Genomic DNA, 18659 nt, shown 5'->3' with positions numbered 1-18659 from the left:
TGCGTACACACTAGTGATGTGGGGATGCCTTGTGAGGATGCCTTGTGAGGATCAGGCGACAATTGGCTAATCTGCCTTAGCCTTCCATTCTGCTAGCTAACATTTAATCGCTGGAAAATAAATGGGACGAACTGAAAGTACGTACAGTGGGGGAAAAAAGTATTTAGTCAGCCACCAATTGTGCAAGTTCTCCCACTTAAAAATATGAGAGAGCCCTGTAATTTTCATCATAGGTACACTTCAACTATGACAGACAAAATTAGAAAAAAAATCCAGAAAATCATATTGTAGGATTTTTAATGAATTTATTTGCAGATTATGGTGGAAAATAAGTATTTGGTCAATAACAAACGTTTATCTCAATACTTTGTTATATACCCTTTGTTGGCAATGACAGAGGTCAAACGTTTTCTGTAAGCCTTCACAAGATTTTCACACACTGTTGCTGGTATTCTGGCCCATTCCTCCATGCAGATCTCCTCTAGAGCAGTGATGTTTTGGGGCTGTTGCTGGGCAACACAGACTTTCAACTCCCTCCAAAGATGTTCTATGGGGTTGAGATCTGGAGACTGGCTAGGCCACTCCAAGACCTTGAAATGCTTCTTACGAAGCCACTCCTTTGTTGCCCGGGCGGTGTGTTTGGGATCATTGTCATGCTGAAAGACCCAGCCACGTTTCATCTTCAATGCCCTTGCTGGTGGAAGGAGGTTTTCACTCAAAATCTCACGATACATGGCCCCATTCATTCTTTCCTTTACACGGATCAGTCGTCCTGGTCCCTTTGCAGAAAAACAGCCCCAAAGCATGATGTTTCCACCCCCATGCTTCACAGTAGGTATGATGTTCTTTGGATGCAACTTAGCATTCTTTGTCCTCCAAACACGACAAGTTGAGTTTTTACCAAAAAGTTATATTTTAGTTTCATCTGACCATATGACATTCTCCCAATCTTCTTCTGGATCATCCAAATGCTCTCTAGCAAACTTCAGACGGGCCTGGGCATGTACTGGCTTAAGCAGGGGGACACGTCAGGATTTGCGTCCCTGGCAGCAGTATGTTACTGATGGTAGGCTTTGTTACTTTGGTCCCAGCTCTCTGCAGGTCATTCACTAGGTCCCCCCGTGTGGTTCTGGGATTTTTGCTCACCGTTCTTGTGATCATTTTGACCCCACGGGGTGAGATCTTGCGTGGAGCTCCAGATCGAGGGAGATTATCAGTGGTCTTGTATGTCTTCCATTTCCTAATAATTGCTCCCACAGTTGACTTCTTCAAACCAAGCTGCTTACCTATTGCAGATTCAGTCTTCCCAGCCTGGTGCAGGTCTAAAATTTTGTTTCTGGTGTCCTTTGACAACTCTTTGGTCTTAGCCATAGTGGAGTTAGGAGTGTGACTGTTTGAGGTTGTGGACAGGTGTCTTTTATACTGATAACAAGTTCAAACAGGTGCCATTAATACAGGTAACGAGTGGAGGACAGAGGAGCCTCTTAAAGAAGAAGTTACAGGTCTGTGAGAGCCAGAAATCTTGCTTGTTTGTAGGTGACCAAATACTTATTTTCCACCATAATTTGTAAATAAATTCATTAAAAATCCTACAATGTGATTTTTTTTTCCATTTTGTCTGTCATAGTTGAAGTGTACCTATGATGAAAATTACAGGCCTCTCTCGTCTTTTTAAATGGGAGAACTTGCACAATTGGTGGCTGACTAAATACTTATTTGCCCCACTGTATATCCTACCAACGGGACATTAAAAACTGTAATATCATATGTTTCACTGAGTCATGGCTGAACGATGACATTAAGAACAAAGAGCTGGCGTGTTTACACTCTATTGGCAAGACAGAATAGCAGCCTCTGGTGAGACACGGGGCGGGGGCCTATGCATATTTGTAAACAATAGCTGGTGCACAATATCTAAGGAAGTCTCAGGGTTTTGCCTGCCTGAGCTAGAGTCTCTCATGATAAGCTGTAGACCACACCATCTACCTAGATTGTTTTCATCTGTATTTTTCATAGTTGTCTACATACCATCACAGACTGAGGTTGGCACTAAAAACGCACTCAAGTAGCTCTATTCCACCATAAGCAAACAGGGAAATGCTCATCCAGAGCATTAAAGTTGCGGACGGCGACTTTAATACAGGGGAACTATATCAGTTTTACCTCATTTCTATCAGAGTGTTAAATGTGCAACCATATTCCAGCACTTACTGATAAAGCCAGTGACTGATGTGGTGTACTCCTCAATGCCATCGGAAGAATCCCGGAACATATTCCAGTCTGTGCTAGCAAAACAGTCCTGTAGTTTAGCATCTGCTTCATCTGACCACTTTTTTATAGATCGAGTCCACATCAACAACAAACTAGAATGGCCAAACACACCAAGACAGTCATCAAGAGGGCACGACAAACACATTCCCCCTCAGGAGACTGAAAAGATTTGGCGTGGGTCCTCAGATCCTCAAAAGGTTTTACAGCTCCCCATCGAGAGCATCCTGACGGGTTGCATCACTGCCTGGTATTGCAACTATTTGGCCTCCGACCACAAGAAACTGCAGAGGGTAGTGCGTATGACCAAGTACATCATTGGGGCCAAGCTTCCTGCCATCCAGGACCTCTATACCAGGCAGTGTCAGAGGAAGGCCCTAAAAATTGTCAAAGACTCCAGCCACCCTAGTCATAGACTGTTCTCTCTGCTACCACACAGCAAGCGGTACCAGAGCGCCAAGTCTAAGTCCAAGAGGCTTCTAAACAGCTTCTACCCCCAAGCCATAAGATTCCTGAACAGCTAATCAAATGGCTACCCAGACTATTTGCACTGCCTCCCCCCCATGCTGCTGCTATTCTCTGTTATTATCTATGCATAGCCACTTTAATAACTCTATCTTCATGTACATAATTACCTCACATTGACTCTGTACCAGTACCCCATGTATACAGCCAAGCAATTGTTATCTACTGCTGCTCTTTAGCGATTTGTAATTCCTGTCTCTTACTTTTTTAGAGATTTTATTAAAACCACATTGTTGGTTAAGGGCTTGTAAGTAAGCATTTCACTGTAAGGTCTACTACACCTGTTGTGTTCGGCGCATGTGACAAATTCAATTGGATTTGATTTGATTAGTTTGGTGCTAGGGATAATGAATATGAGGTTGAAAAGTGGTGTAATTGCCCTTCAAAAGAGAGATGTGCTTTAATTAAAATATTCAATGAGGAAATTCCCGAAATATTACACTGCTAAAAGAGAGAAGTGATTTCATATTATACGTGGAGGTCATTCTTTACAGTTAATTATTGCAATTAAGTATCTGTTACTGAAAGATTCTTTAGTTTAAATCATTTAAACCCCAAATAGTTTGTCTCAGTTGTACTTTTTCTGTACTACACAGCAATTTGAAAGCAGAACCCCATGTGCTTATTCCCTTCCAATCCAAGACAGAAATGTTAGCCATGTTACAGCAAATATAATTTATTGGCATCAAAATGTAAATTCTTCCATAAAAGTGCAATTATTTCAAAACAAATAGTTGTATTGTAAACAGACGAGTCTACAATTCATTATGACAATAATCATGTGCAGTATGTACAGTAGCAGTATACAGGTCAGAATGATAAAACTTCAATGACAAGTCCACATTGACATCATAGGAACCAATGGATTCATATGAGTACAAAGGAATTACTAAGTGTATTGAGAGTGTTGACCGAGAGGGCCTTTGATGTTGGAGTATAGCATTACCCACGCTGTGCCTTCCCCTGTGTTCTTACATAACTCTATGATTGGTTTGGAAGTAGATAAACTGGAATGTTTGGTTTGGGAGTAGATATGGCACTAAATCATGTACAGTACATTTGACATTAAATAAACAATTCTTAAGCATACAGACACTTCTGTTTTTGCTGCAAAATACATAATGACTCAAATATAGGTGGATTCACAAATAACAAAAATGCTTGGAACCACAATAAACCATAAAGATTAATAAATGTATCTTACTGTAAATCAAGCCTGCTTTCTCACACATTGTACATTCATTTAATAATTTAAACATACAAATATAGTAGGTAGTTGTTGTGTAATTGTTAGATGATTTGTTAATATTGCTGCACGGTCGGAACTAGCAGTACAAGTATCTTACTGTAAATCAAGCCTACTTTCTCATATTGTACATTAGTTGAATCATTTAAAATATAGTAATGTGTTATTGAAATAGGTTTGAGGTACAAGCATCACTGTAGAAAATGTCCCAAATAATAAATACGGCTTTATTATTAAAGCTAAATGGGTAGTGTGGTGTTTAAAAACTTCCCATGCATGGTTGGGACTACAGTATGTTGTCCTCAAGCCAAAATACAGGTCGTTTTATGATAGATGTGTGTGGTACTGCACCTTGTCACCGACATAACCATTGTTGGTTTCGTTCATGTCAACTTTTAATAAGAAAAATATTATATTTTATTCCCCATCTTGTTATTGGTGTTTTAATAATCAAATAGCCATAGGGAAATTATTGATCCAAATAATTATTGAATACACACACTGTACACCCAGACAAACAAATCAACAGTGAGAGAGCCATCTATTGCTAATAAACAAAGCAAACAGTATTTATCATGTACACATACTGCACACAGGGCTATTTCATTTCCTTGTTGTGATATCTAACAGTACATAAGGTATCATGTACACCATACATGCAAATGACCAGGGATAAGGTACCCATGTCACCCTGAGAAATGGTGTTCCTCTGTGTTGCTGTTCTAATAAATCATGGGATGCATGCTAATGATTTTCACTATTTGTCATATAGTACAGTTACTTCAACACTACTGTATGTATGAGAACTGAAAAGAGCAGTTAGAGAGACTATATTTAATGGCACATTGTGTATGTAGCTGTATTATTTGTGTATATCAATATATTCACTATCCATCACGATCTGATGAGCTATTACGACATTATCATTACTCTTGGTTGAGTATGCATTTTAAAACAGATTAACACCCAATGTAATGATAATAGCTAAGGGGTCAACTGACACTTTTGTTTGTCCAGGGATCTGTAAGGCCTGATAAGGGATACATTATTAGAAAAAGTTTGGTTGGCACATTGACAGAGAAGGTTGTGGGGCTTCACTGACCATGTCTGAACAGGCCTAGTCACCCTGACTGACCCCAACTGGTCCAGATGATTGACAGGGAGGGGTGGTCAGTTCCTTCGGACGTCTGAGAAACGGTGGATGCAGCATCAGGGGCAGGCTTATGGGCAGGTTTTTTCACCTGGGTGTACTGGGATTGGTGGGCCTGGTAGGTGGGTTAGGTTGGCTGACCGGGCCTGTTGTTGACTCTGACCTGAGCGTACTCTGTGGAGGAAATACCCAGGTTCCCCAGCTGAACTGACCCACCATCCCTCTTCTGGAATTGCGTGATGTCTGCATAGTTCAGCTCCTATGAGGAGAGAGGAGAGACATGTCTTAGTTCAGTCCTGACCATGACCTGACAAGGACAAACTCAGGGCCCTTTTTATACTGCATCACATCTAGAGCTATAAGCACCAGAGCAGTGGATAATTACAAACACAGAGTTAGTTCAGTCAACTTTTTTTGGTTATTTCTCGTACAACTTCTTGAGGGCAGGGAACTTGTTACATCCCCTAAAACTGTGTGGTCGTTACTAGCCTTGTATGCCAGGAGTGAAGGTGTGTCGCACAGCTAGTGAACCAGTTACCAGACTAGGCCATTATGAGCAGGTTGTCATGTTTCTATTATTATCTTGAAAGAGGTCAGTGTTGTTGATTACGAAGATAGTTCCTCATGTCTTTTATATTTCTTTCGGTTGAGTTTTAGAAGAGATTAAATTGCAGCCAAATGGACACATTAGGGCTCATGGCACTTGACAGAAACACATTTGTCGTCGCTGAGTAGCCAAGGCAATAGTCTGTTGTAAATACTTGACAAGAAAAGTTGTGTGTGCAAGCTCAATATAATATTCTCTTCCTGGAGCAAAGTCCCTCAGCCTTACAGTAAAAAGGCAATGCATACTACCCCTGCCTGAAAGTGTGATTATCTCTATGATGTGCGGATATATACACGTGGTTAAATGTCAGACTGTGGCTTAGCAGGAACAATGCCAGGAGATATACTGTAGCTGACCAGGAGCTTGGCTCTGGTGCCATTTAAGCTATTACTGTATATTATCTTATAGTTATTTTATAACTATTATACTGACCCATCTTCTTCTACATTGTGTGATGAGATATTTATATGTGATGATCATTATAGTCTTATACAACGATAGAATCTACTATTCTGATCATGATATCTGATAGCCAGACAAGATATGATATCGTACATGTCGCCCAGAGTGCAGCTCTTTTTACACAAAATGGCAGTATCAAAGGAACAAAAGCAGGTCAGTTAATTATCTGTGCACCTGAATGATGTCAATACTGTAAATAAAGGAAATAAACTCAGAAAAAAAAGGAACATCCTCTCACTGTCAACTGCGTTTATTTTCCACAGACATGTGACTAACAGAAATTGAATAATTGGTCCTGAACAAAGGGGGGGTCAAAATCAAAAGTCAGTCAGTATCAGGTGTGGCCACCAGCTGCATTAACTACTGCAGTGCATCTCCTCCTCAATGCCAGTTCTTGCTGTGAGATGTTACCTCACTCTTCCACCAGATCACCTGCAAGTTCCCGGACATTTCTGGGGAATGGCCCTAGCCCTCACCCTCCGATCTAACAGATCCCAGACATGCCTAATGGGATTGAGATCCGGGCTCTTCGCTGGCCATGGCCTTGCAGGGAATCATGCACAGAACGAGCAGTATGGCTGGGGGCATTCTCATGCTGGAGGGCCATGTCAGGATGAGCCTGCAGGAAGGGTACCACATGAGGGAGGAGGATGTCTTCCCTGTAACGGACAGTGTTGAGATAGCCTGCAATGACAAGAAGCTCAGTCCGATGATGCTGTGACACACTGCACTAGACCATGACGGACCCTCCACCTCCAAATCGATCCCGCTCCAGAGTACAGGCCTCGGTGTAACGCTCATTACATCGAAGATAAACGCGAATCCGACCATCACCCCTGGTGAGACAAAACCGTGACTCGTCAGTGAAGAGCAGTTTTTGCCAGTCCTGTCTGGTCCAGCGACAGTGGGTTTGTGGCCATAGACGACGTTGTTTCCAGTGATGTCTGGTGAGGACATGCCTTACAACAGGCCTACAAGCCCTCAGTCTAGCCTCTCTCAGCCAATTGCAGACAGTCTGAGCACTGATGGAGGGATTGTGCGTTCCTGGTGTAACTCAGGCAGTTGTTGCCATCCTGTACCTGTCCCGCAGGTGTGATGTTCGGATGTACCAATCCTGTGTAGGTGTTGTTACACGTGGTCTGCCACTGCGAGGACGATCAGCTGTCCATCCTGTCTCCCTGTAGCGCTGTCTTAGGCGTCTCACAGTACAGACATTGAAATGTATTGCCCTGGCCACATCTGCAGTCCTCATGCCTCCTTGCAGCATGCCTAAGGCATGTTCACGCAGATGAGCAGGGACCCTGGGCATCTTTCTTTTTGTGTTTTTCAGAGTCAGTTGAAAGGCCTCTTTAGTGTCCTAAGTTTTCATAACTGTGACCTTAATTGCCTACTGTCTGTACGCTGTTAGTGTCTTAACGAGTGTTCCACAGGTGCATAATTGATTATGGTTCGTTGAACAAGCATGGGAAACCGTGTTTAAACCCTTTACAATGAAGATATGTGAAGTTATTTGGATTTTCACAAATGTTTTTATCACAAAAGAGTTTCTTATACATTGGCATGACATTCATGTGAGTTAAACAAATACCCTATCAAAGCTATGAAAACAGAAAACAATGACAGTTAAATGCATGACATGACAGGGCACAGTACCTGGTTTCCTCCTTTCCCCCCTCCATTAGTAGAGCTTTCACCTGCTGGGATGACACACAAATAGCACTTAGAAATGGGATTGCACTTTACAGTAGAGTAGGTTTCACAATCATGAAGCACTAATCAACATTGACTGCTAATACTCACACCTTCAATCAAAGCATTGCCTTAGATTACAGGCATGATGGTTAGTTTGTTTTTTTTTGTGTCTGTAGAAGATTATGATAATCAGGAGCAGAGAGATAGGTTTCTTTTCCCAAACAGGAAGGAGGAAGTTAAGTAGGGAACTAGAGAGATGGAGATCAGTTGACTATTAGACAGTAGTATTAGACAAAGTAGAAATATATGTAGACCAAAAGTTCCTCGAGTTGCCTTTTCTGGAAACAGAAATGTTTGATTCATTTACAAAATGGATGCCTGTGTTAGCATAGCAAGCATAGCAAGCACACACACACAACTTATGCTTACTGTTGCCAACTGTCCTTCCACCAGAAGTTATTTTCTTGAAGTAGCTAATTGAAAATAAGTAGCAGTCAGTATCTTTGGGAAATTACTATTGTTATGTTCAGGTACACGTGTAATTTAGATAATGCAAATGAATGACATTGAACCACCAACAAATGATTTGTTCATAACCTTGACAACTCCAGCCCTGACATCCAACTACAGGAAGGATTAATAATATCCTGTTATGAGAATATGACTTTCACCTTTACTGTAAATCATACTCCACCTCTCTTCTATTCACAGGCCGGAGCAATTCTTAGGTTGTTATCAGTCTATAGTTACCTTTTAGAAATTGTCAAATGCTTTCCTGAAATTGACCCTTCACAGCTCCAATGCCACATTGTTTACGTCTATTTATTTTGAACCCCTCTCATATTACATTATAACCAACTACTCCTCAATTCATATCTGATTACAGACATGTGTGTTTGCTTACATGAAAAGCCATTCCTTGCAAGAAAATCCCTGAGCCAATGTATGATAAGACCAAGCCTCTACAAGCCCTGTAATATAATAAACGGTTTCGAGAGAAGTGGTCACAACCAAGGAAGTTGACAAATGAAAACTCAACTAAATAGGGAAATCTCTCTTCTGGTCCTCCAACCTTGGCACTACGTTCCAAGAGTTAAAGTCTGAGTGCAATCTGCCAGTCTCATCATGAGCAAACACCTGTTATACTTTCAGCCATGGGTCAGTGAGACACACATTAAGCAAACCTAAAGGGTCAAGGTTCAGCTAACTAGTTGGCTGTCTGACTAACTATTTAAAGCATAGAGCTTAAAAGCTAAACCAATATGAAACACCATACAGAGCAAGGATATGTGGGACAAAAAAATTGCTTAGAATAAAATGTAGCTGTTACTTACCCCTTTTTCATAGCTACCACCACACATATCACTGTCACTGCAACCACAGCTACTGCACCCAAACTACCACCAACGATGGCACCAACATTCGGTCCACCTTGTGTTGATCCCTTCACTGCAAAGAACAGGGACAGAACCATACAGCGATGAGATTGAGCATATACAGTACACTTTGAATAAGCCATGTTGCCATCTCATCGGGTGAGGAGATCATTTCAAAGCAGCAAACTACATTAAGTTTAAAATCACATTTCTTCACCTTCCAGATTAGGTTGGTGAGTTCACATCTACTGTACATTTAGTACTTAATAAATGCATAATTGTATCAAAGTGTTTTGATACAAAATGTTGCCTTTATGTCTAAACTCAAGGAAATCTTGCACAATTGGTAGCTGACTAAATACTTTTTTGCCCCACTGTATAGGTTGTGTCATACTCACAACTAACAGTGAGATTGTAAGATGCATTCTCATTGCTGACAAGGTTGGCGAGATGACACAGGAATATCCCAGAATCTGTTAAATTCAAAGGACTGATAGAAACTGTCTTATTATCCTCAGAGAAGATGATTCTTTCACTAGGAGACAGAGGCTGACCATCCTTCATCCAGTCTCTGTTGCTGATGGAGCCAGAAGCATCACAGGTCAAGGTGACAGAACCCCCTTCGATGATTGGAGGGTTTGGTGAAATTGTGAGTTTAGCACTAGATATTCTTTCTGTGAAAAGGAGTACAGAAATGGTTACTTGAATGAGAAAGGCTACAATAATGTAGTTTATACATTACCCTTGTTTTACTAATAGTGAACAACTCTACAAAAAGCCTGTTTTAGTCTTACATACTGTACATACAGTACCAGTCAAAAGTTTGGCCACATCCACTCATTTAAAGATTTTTCATTATTTTGACTATTTTCTACGTTGCAAAAAGTTGAGAAATCAAAACTATGAAATAACCCATATGGAATTCACGTAGTAACCACAAAAGTGTACTTTAAGACATTTAAGTCAGTAAATGAGGAACATTTCAAGAACTTTGAAAGTTTCTTCAAGTGCAGTTGCAAAAACCATCAAGTGCTTTGAGGAAACTGGCTCTCATGAGGACCGCCACAAGAAAGGAAGGCCCAGAGTTACCTCTGCTGCAGAGGATAAGTTCATTAGAGTTAACTGCACCTCAGATTGCAGCCAAAATAAATGCTTCAGAGTTCAAGTAACAGACACATCTCAACCTCAACTGTGTGAGTCAGGCTTTCATGGTCGAATTCCTGCAAAGAAACAACTACTAAAGGATACCAATAAGGAGAAAAGACTTGCATGGGCCAAGAAACATGAGCAAAGGACATTAGACCAGTGGAAATCTGTACTTTGGTCTGTTGAGTCCAAATCTGTGATTTTTAGTTCCAACCGCCGTGTCTTTATGAGACGCAGAGTAGGTGAACAGATTATCTCTGCATGTGTGGTTCCCACCGTGAAGCATGGAAGAGGATGGTGTGGGTTGCTTTACTGGTGACACTGTTAGAATTCAAGGCACACTTAACCAGCATGGCTACAACAGCATTCTGCAGCGAACCGCCATCCCATCTGGTTTGGGCTTAGTGGGACTATCATTGGTTTTTCTTTACAGGACAATGACCCAAAACACACCTCCAGGCTGTGTAAGGGATATTTGACCAAGGAGAGGGATGGAGTGCTGCATCAGATGACCTGGCCTCCACAATCACTCGACCTGAACCCGTTTGAGATGGGTTGCAATGAGTTGGACAGCAGAGTGAAGGAAAAGCAGCCTACAAGTGCTCAGCATATGTGGAAACTGCTTCAAGACTGTTGGAAAAACATTCCTCATGAAGCTGGTTGAGAGAATGCCAAGAGTGTGCAAAGCTGTCATCAAGGCAAAGGGCATACTTTGAATAATCTCAAATATAAATATTTTTTGGTTACTACATGATTCCATATGTGTTATTTCATAGTGTTGATTTCTTCACTATTATTATACAATGTAAAAAATAGTAAAAATAAAGAAAATCCTTGAATGAGTAGGTGTTCTAAAACTTTTGACTGGTACTTATTTTATTTTATTCAACCTTTATTTAACCCGGCAAGTCAGTTATGCTTCGACTGTTTCGTGTAAGTACATGTTTCAATATAGATGGCCAATACTCTCAATGTGAATTCTATCACATCATTTCTTTAGTGCATGGCCATCAAATTATCAGCTTTCATTCCCTCACAATGCCTGATTCACGCAATCGACAGAACACTAATTCTTGAGACAACCACAGCAAACTGAAAACCAACTAAATAAACATTGCACATTAGTAAGCACAAAACTCACATGGATGTAACAAAGACCAAATATCAACTGTGACTTTCCTGTACCAATGAAACCATCAAAGCCAGTCTTTGTTTTCTCCAATAACTGTCTATTCCTCTTTCCCACTTACCTAGCCATGAAACAAAATCCCTTTGTTGTTTACAGTCATTGGAGTTCTCTGGGGTTCCCCAAAAAATGACACACAGCTCTCGCATTGACACATGCATTGGAGCACACTGGCACACAAGGCTAACTTTGCAAAGTGAGATCATGGCCAGGACTTGTGAGTTTTTGGGCACACACTAAATACCCAGCTGTTATTACAACTGGAAATATTTTTCAAAAGATGCATGGTTGAGTGTGGGAAATCTCAGAGCTATTTAAAATGTCAATTGTTGAAGTCTGAAACATTCAGTTCTGGACAGAACCGCTGACACTACCCCACAGAACTACAAACACCGGTAAATACTTTTGTGTCACAGCTACCACTTACCCAGCACAGTGATGTCAGAGGGCTCAGATGTCTGGTACCTCAGGGTTCTGGTATTATGGGCCCAGCAGCTGTACCTACCACTCTGACTGGCCTGGATGTTCTCCAGCCTGAGTACTGGTCCCTGATTGGACAGCAGTTCTCCATTCAGAGCCCACTGAAAATGGGCAGGAGGACTGGACTCAGCTGAGCAGGACAGAGTGAGGTCTGACCCTGATCCATACAGTACATCTAGAGGGGTCACCTTCAATGTTATGTTTTCTGGACCATCTGTAATAAATGGTCCATGTCAAACACCTTTGCTAAAAAATAAGGATGGCCAAAAGTAATCTACAGTTCTAATACTGTAGACCACATTCATCAATGTCATGAATGTAAAAGTGGATATATCTAGATCAAGCGTCCTATCGCCAAAGGCACACCACAACTGTCTACAAATGTTTATGGTAGTGGAAGATGTTAGAATAGGATGAAGGGAAGTTGCATACTAAACAGGAATGTTTTTTTCTATACCAGAACAGGGGGAGTTATTTTCAAGATGTTTGATGTCTTGTTATTTTTCAGTTGAATTGCCACTATGGGAAGCAAACTCAAGAAATTACAAGATGAAGTACACAGGTAAACAATGTTTACACATACTGTATCTCTTTCCACATGCAGTTCACTTAGAAGGGTAAGACATGCAGGTTAGAGACTCACAGCTGATGGTGAGGGTTATACTCTCATTGTCACTGTTGATGGGGTTGGAGACAATACACCAGAACGGCCCCTGGTCATACCGAGTCACTCTGACTATGGTGAGAGTGGTGTTTCCATCATCAAGCTGAACTCCATCACTGGCTGTGAACTCTGAGCTGCCATTCAGCCAGCGGTAAGAGAGGGAGGAGCCAGAGGAGGAGCAGGACAGACTGACAGAGCTGTTGAACTCCACTAAGTCTATGTTGTTGGCAGTTATTGTCATCTTGGAGACTGGCGCTGTGGGTTAAAAACACAATAACAACTTCCTATTGGCTTAGAAAACAATCTGATCCAAAGCCATAGAGTGTTTGGCCAGATTTTTTACCGATTGTTCATTTGAATGGAGCACTTGGATCTGTTCCATCCAGAAGAGCTCAACAGTATTAACCAATTGTAACTTGAACAAGCAAATTGCCAGTAACTGTTTTAGACATAAAACAGCAATAATGCACCTACAATAACTTGCTCACAAGCTAAAAATCACAAATCACAAACTGATTCCCAAGATAGCCTGACTATGCCTTTTGGGTAGTGGCGGTTTGATGCAGGAGCACCCCCTGCTAAAAGCACAGCATTAGTCAAGCACTGCATTTCATGGTTTTGAGAAAGAACATAATTACTGTATAATATGATCATTATGACATTACGATTGCAATGTGCGACCTGGAACGCATGAACAGTGTGTTTGCCAGGGATAATTTTATAAAATGAGTTGGATTGGAGAGTTTCTAAGGTGCTTTAGACACGTTTCCAGAATTAAATGGGGCCCTAAGGTTATACTTAAACACAAAACTATCAAATACCTAAGTAGGTAGAATACATATCCAAAATATGTCTGGAGTATGTAAATGGAGAAATCATATAAAGCTGTAGTTTGAGTGGAATGCAACCAAATACAGGTGAGTGGAAATCTCTGGATTTCCTTGGAAGACTTGCTTCTTCTGGAATTGAACAATTATATATTTACTGAAAAAAAGTACATAGGGAGGAAAAATGTACTGTATTTCAAAATCATTCCTAAAGGATGGTGTGTCAGTATTATGGTACAGTACAGGTGACACATTTTGGAAAATCCAGCCTTCCTTGTAAAGATAATATAAGGCTTACTGTAATTAGAATTCAAGGTATAGTGTGTGGAGTGTACCGCTGATGTAAAACCAAATTGTTATTGTCAGAGAATGACTGCAGCAACACAAAGTACTCACCATACACCCTCAATGTAGTAGTCCCTTCGTCTGGTTTTCCAATTGTTGATATAGAGACTGCATATTCTCCCGTGTCACTCAGGACTAGATTCCTGAGTTCCAGAGATCCAGTAGTAGAGTTCAAAGTGATTCTTCCTACATATCCAGTACCTATAGCGTCAGCCGTGCCGCCACCACTGGTTATTACATTAATACCATTAGCTGTCCAGGCTACTACCCTAAATGCTGCGTTTGGTGGATTATCGATTGTGAATGTCACATTGTGTGTAACCTCCCCGACCATGGATTCTGCTGGTAACAAACCTTTTCCATAACACAACCCTGGAGAGACAAGCATAGGTTTGAGTAACAATTATTTCCTGAATTATCCACTATTTCAACTCTATGGCATACCAACTCAAGTAGTAGTCCATGCGTTTGTATTGTTTTGTAGGTTGATAACACAATTACACTATACATATCTTAAATTCCAACATTCAGTATGTAAATGTAAATACAAACTACTAATTAAAATATTTTAAATGAATGTAAGCAGCACATTACTCAATACTGTGTATACATTTCACAGTACAAATGTGCCATCTACAAAAATCAATAAATTATATTGGTCTTACCTACAACATGAAAACATAGTGAAAGGTAAAAGTTAAAGGGTCGAGAATCCATTCGAACCACTAGACAGATGCATGTATAGTAGCTACTGTGTACGCTTTAGTTTGGTGAACACACCCAGTTGAAAAACTATTATTTTTGCCCTGGAAGCCACCTCCCAGACAATCCAGCCTCAGGCTGCACAATCAAACTCCACCCTCTTGCTCCTACCAATCAAATTAAACCTACTCCAGAAAGGTAATTGCAGCTGCTCGGTTCAGCACATACAGAGTGTACAAAACGTTAGGAGCACCTTCATAATATTGAGTTGCAATTCATCGGGGCTGTACACAGAGGGACACTTGACTGGCGAGAAAATTAAATGTTTGTGAATTGCCCCATATCTACTAGATTTAATCAACCTAGCAACACATACAGTATAATAGGCGAGATAAGGAGAGAGAAGATGCCCACTACAGGTTCACAATGGTGGATATAGGTGCATACGGCCAAGAGAGCTATGACAGAGTGTTTCAAAATAGTTATTTTGGGTCCAAACTGCTGAAAAAGGCCCTTTATTTGTCACTGCCTGCTGTCCTGACAGGTACCACAGCAGCAAGTCCTCATGTTTTAATGGGAGATGCAGCTTTCCCTCTACATGATAGCCTCATGCGCCCTTATCCAGGTAGACTATATACACAAAAGTATGTGGACACCCTTCAAATGAATGATTTTGCTATTTCAGCCACACACATAGCTGACAAGTGTATAAAATCGAGCACACCGCCATGCAATCTCCATAGACAAACATAGAGAGGCCTTACTGAAAAGCTCAGTGACTTTCAACATGGCACTGTCATAGGATGCCACCTTTCCAACAAGTAAATCCGTCAAATTTTTGCCCTGCTTGAGCTGCCCTGGACAACTGTAAGTCCTGCTATTGTGAAGCTGAACCGTGTAGGAGCAACAAATGCATAGTACCAACTGTAAACTTTGGTGGAGGAGGAATAATGGTCTGGGGCTGTTTTTCATTGTTTGGGCTATGCTAGGTCCAGTGAAGGGAAATATTAAGCAAATGCATACAATGGCATTCGAGATAATTCTGTGCTTCCAACTTTGTGTCAACAGTTTGCGGAAGGCCCTTTCCTGTTTCAGCATGACAATGCCCCCGTGCACAAAGCGAGGTCAATACTGTGGAAGGACCACCAGAGGGCAGGCTGGGCTCACGGATAGTAGCCCAACAAGGCATGGGAGACAAGGTAACCACAGTCAATTAAGCACAGCTGACGGTACTAATGACAAATTCTCCTTCCCCTATAAGAGAGAGTATGGAACCAGCAGAGAGGGGGGGGGGGGGGGGGGACTATCTCTGGAAGCCACTGAGACAGAGGAGCTATCCATGAAGACCCACTAAGACGGTGACAATCCCGTGACTTTTGTTGTAGTTTAAAGATAATCATATTGTGTTCCTGTTTCATCTGGAGAAGATGTATGTTTTTCCTTGGGAGATTTTCATTGATTATGTTGGAGTGTTTGTGTTGACCAAATGCCCTCAATAGAGAACTGTGTTCAGTGAAGAAAACCTACTCCTGACTCGTTTATTCCACCTTCCTGCTTTAGAGTGACGCCCAAGTACTTGGTCCACTCACAATACAGAAAGGGTTTTTTGAGATTGGTGTGGAAGAACTTGACTGGCCTGCACAGAGCCCTGACCTCAACCCCATCGAACACCTTTGGGGTGAAATGGAACACCAAATGTGAGCCAGGCCTAATTGCGGGACATCAGTGCCCGACCTCACTAATACTCTTGTGGCCGAATGGAAGCAAGACCCCGGAGCTTTGTTACAACATCTAGTGGAAAGCCTTCCCAAAAGGGTGGAGGCTGTTATAGAAGCAAAGGGTGGACCAACTACATATTAATGCCCATGATTTTGGAATGAGATGTTTGACAAACAGGTGTCCACATACTTTTGATCATGTAGTATATTTATGAGTAATATAAATATTTTGGGAACGGTAGTAAGTCTTCTGAACAAACATGTAGATAACAAGTGTCCATGGAATAAAATGAAAGTGTCTGACTCCTGAGATGTCTGAACAACAACATAACAAGTTGTTCATTTCGCTATGGTCCCAGTTATTCGGTCCATGTCCACTTCTTAATAACCTCTCTAGGCTAGATGGGACATCCAGTGAAAGTGCAGGACGCCAAATTCAAACTACAGAATTGTAAATATTTAACATTCTTGAAAATACACATGCAATATGTCAAAATAAAGCGTAACTTCTTGTTAATCCAGCCACCGGGTCAGATTTCAAAAAGGCTTTACGGCGAAAGCAAACCATGCGATTATCTGAGGACAACACCCCATCAAACAAACACATGACATTCACATTTCAACCTGCCAGGCGTGACACAAAACTCAGAAATAACGATATAATTCATGCCTTACCTTTGAAGATCTTCTTCTTTTGGCACTCCAAAATGTCCCATAAACATCATAAATGGTCCTTTTGTTCGATAATGTTCTTCTAATATCCATAAAAACTAAGTTTAGCTGGCGTGCATCAGTCAATAATCCACTCAGTTTCCCTCCGTCAAAGTGCATACAAAATGAATCCCAAACGTTACTAATAAACTTTTCCAAACAAGTCAAACATTTATAATCATTCCTTAGGTATCCTAATATGCAAATAAACTATACAATTTAAGACAGAGAATCGTTATTGTCTTTACCGGAGATAAACAACAAAGAACGCACATTCCTCCACGCTCTTGGAATCACTAAAGCCAAAATGGGAGTCACCTAGAAAAACTACAATTTCCAGGTCTTTTTTCTAAAAAACAGCCTGAAACTTTTTCTAAAGACTGTTGACATCTAGTGGAAGCCCTAGGAACTGCAATTTGGGAGGACTTGGGCTTATAATTCAAGTTCAAGCCATTGAAAACAGTGGTAAGCAGAAAAAAAAATTGGGGGGATGGTTTGTCCTCTGGGTTTCGCCTGCCATATCAGTTATATTATACTCAGACATAATTTTAACAGTTTTAGAATCTAAATTTACCAAATACATGCATATCCTAGCTTCTGGGCCTGAGAAACAGGCAGAGAATCAGGCAGTTCCGGATGTGAAAATACTGCCCCCTACCCCAAAGAAGTTTTAAAGTCATACACATACACAACTTATGCAGCTTATGATCGAATTCCTCCCGGAGTTTTGGCGAGAGTTCATCAAGGAAATCAGCTATTGGTGCCAGGACACCTCGGGGACAAGCTAGTGGCTCGGCGCATGACGTTTTCCAGATCTTAAGATACAGTACCAGTCAAAAGGACACACCTACTATCAGGATTAAGGTACTGTAAGACCCAGATGCAGACCGTGTCGAAGTAACAATGTTTATTACAGCAACAGGGGCAAAGGTACAGGACGGCAGACAGGCTCAGGGTCAGGCAGAGGTCGGTAATTCAGAGGCGGGGCAAAGGTACAGGATGGCAGGCAGGCTCAGGGGCAGGCAGAGTGGTCAGGCGGGCGGGCTCAGGGTCAGGACAGGCAAGGGTCAAAACCAGGAGGACGAGAAAAGAGACTGGGGAAAAGCAGGAGCTGAATAAAAAAAAAACTCTGGTTGACATGACAAACAAGACGAACTGGCAACAGACAAACAGAGAACACTGGTATGAATACACAGGGGATATTGGGGAAGATGAGCGACACCTGGAGGGGGGTGGAGACAATCACAAAGACAGGTAAAACGGATCAGGGTGTGACACCTACTCATTCAGGGTTTTACTTTATTTTTTACTATTTTCTACATTGTAGAATAATAGTGAAGACATCAAAACTATCAAATAACACACATGGAATCATGTAGTTATCAAACAGGTGTTAAACAAATCAAAATATTTTTTATATTTGAGATTCTTCAAAGTCTCACAGACCTGTTGAAGATGGGCTGCACCCCTGCCCAGTCATGTGAAATCCATACATTAGGGCCTAATGAATTTATATGAATTGACTGATATCCTTTTATGAACTGTAACTTTAAA

The 18659-nt window shown here is 41.2% G+C and overlaps 1 protein-coding gene across 2 annotated transcripts; it reads right to left on the bottom strand.

Moving 5' to 3' along the window:
* Window positions 1–3453: 3453 nt before the first annotated feature.
* On the bottom strand, window positions 3454–14782 carry LOC139422512 (cell adhesion molecule CEACAM1-like). 2 transcript variants are annotated; one of them, XM_071173679.1, is made up of 9 exons: window positions 14640–14782; window positions 14026–14346; window positions 12782–13057; window positions 12086–12352; window positions 9725–10000; window positions 9285–9399; window positions 8380–8423; window positions 7912–7955; window positions 3454–5448 (listed from the first exon to the last, which is right to left on the bottom strand). In XM_071173679.1, the coding sequence occupies exons 1-9, from the start codon at window positions 14689–14691 to the stop codon at window positions 5317–5319; spliced, it is 1527 nt and encodes a 508-aa protein (XP_071029780.1). In that variant the 5' UTR covers window positions 14692–14782; the 3' UTR covers window positions 3454–5316. The 2 variants fall into 2 exon arrangements, with proteins under 2 accessions (XP_071029780.1, XP_071029773.1); XM_071173672.1 differs by having other exon boundaries at window positions 7912–7952; window positions 14640–14763.
* Window positions 14783–18659: the final 3877 nt, after the last annotated feature.

Source organism: Oncorhynchus clarkii, chromosome 2 (genome assembly GCF_045791955.1).
Source record: "Oncorhynchus clarkii lewisi isolate Uvic-CL-2024 chromosome 2, UVic_Ocla_1.0, whole genome shotgun sequence".
In the NCBI taxonomy this organism is placed as follows: domain Eukaryota; kingdom Metazoa; phylum Chordata; class Actinopteri; order Salmoniformes; family Salmonidae; genus Oncorhynchus; species Oncorhynchus clarkii.
The sequence above is the reverse complement of the archived record's forward strand: the minus strand, read 5'-3'. Positions and strand labels throughout refer to the sequence as shown.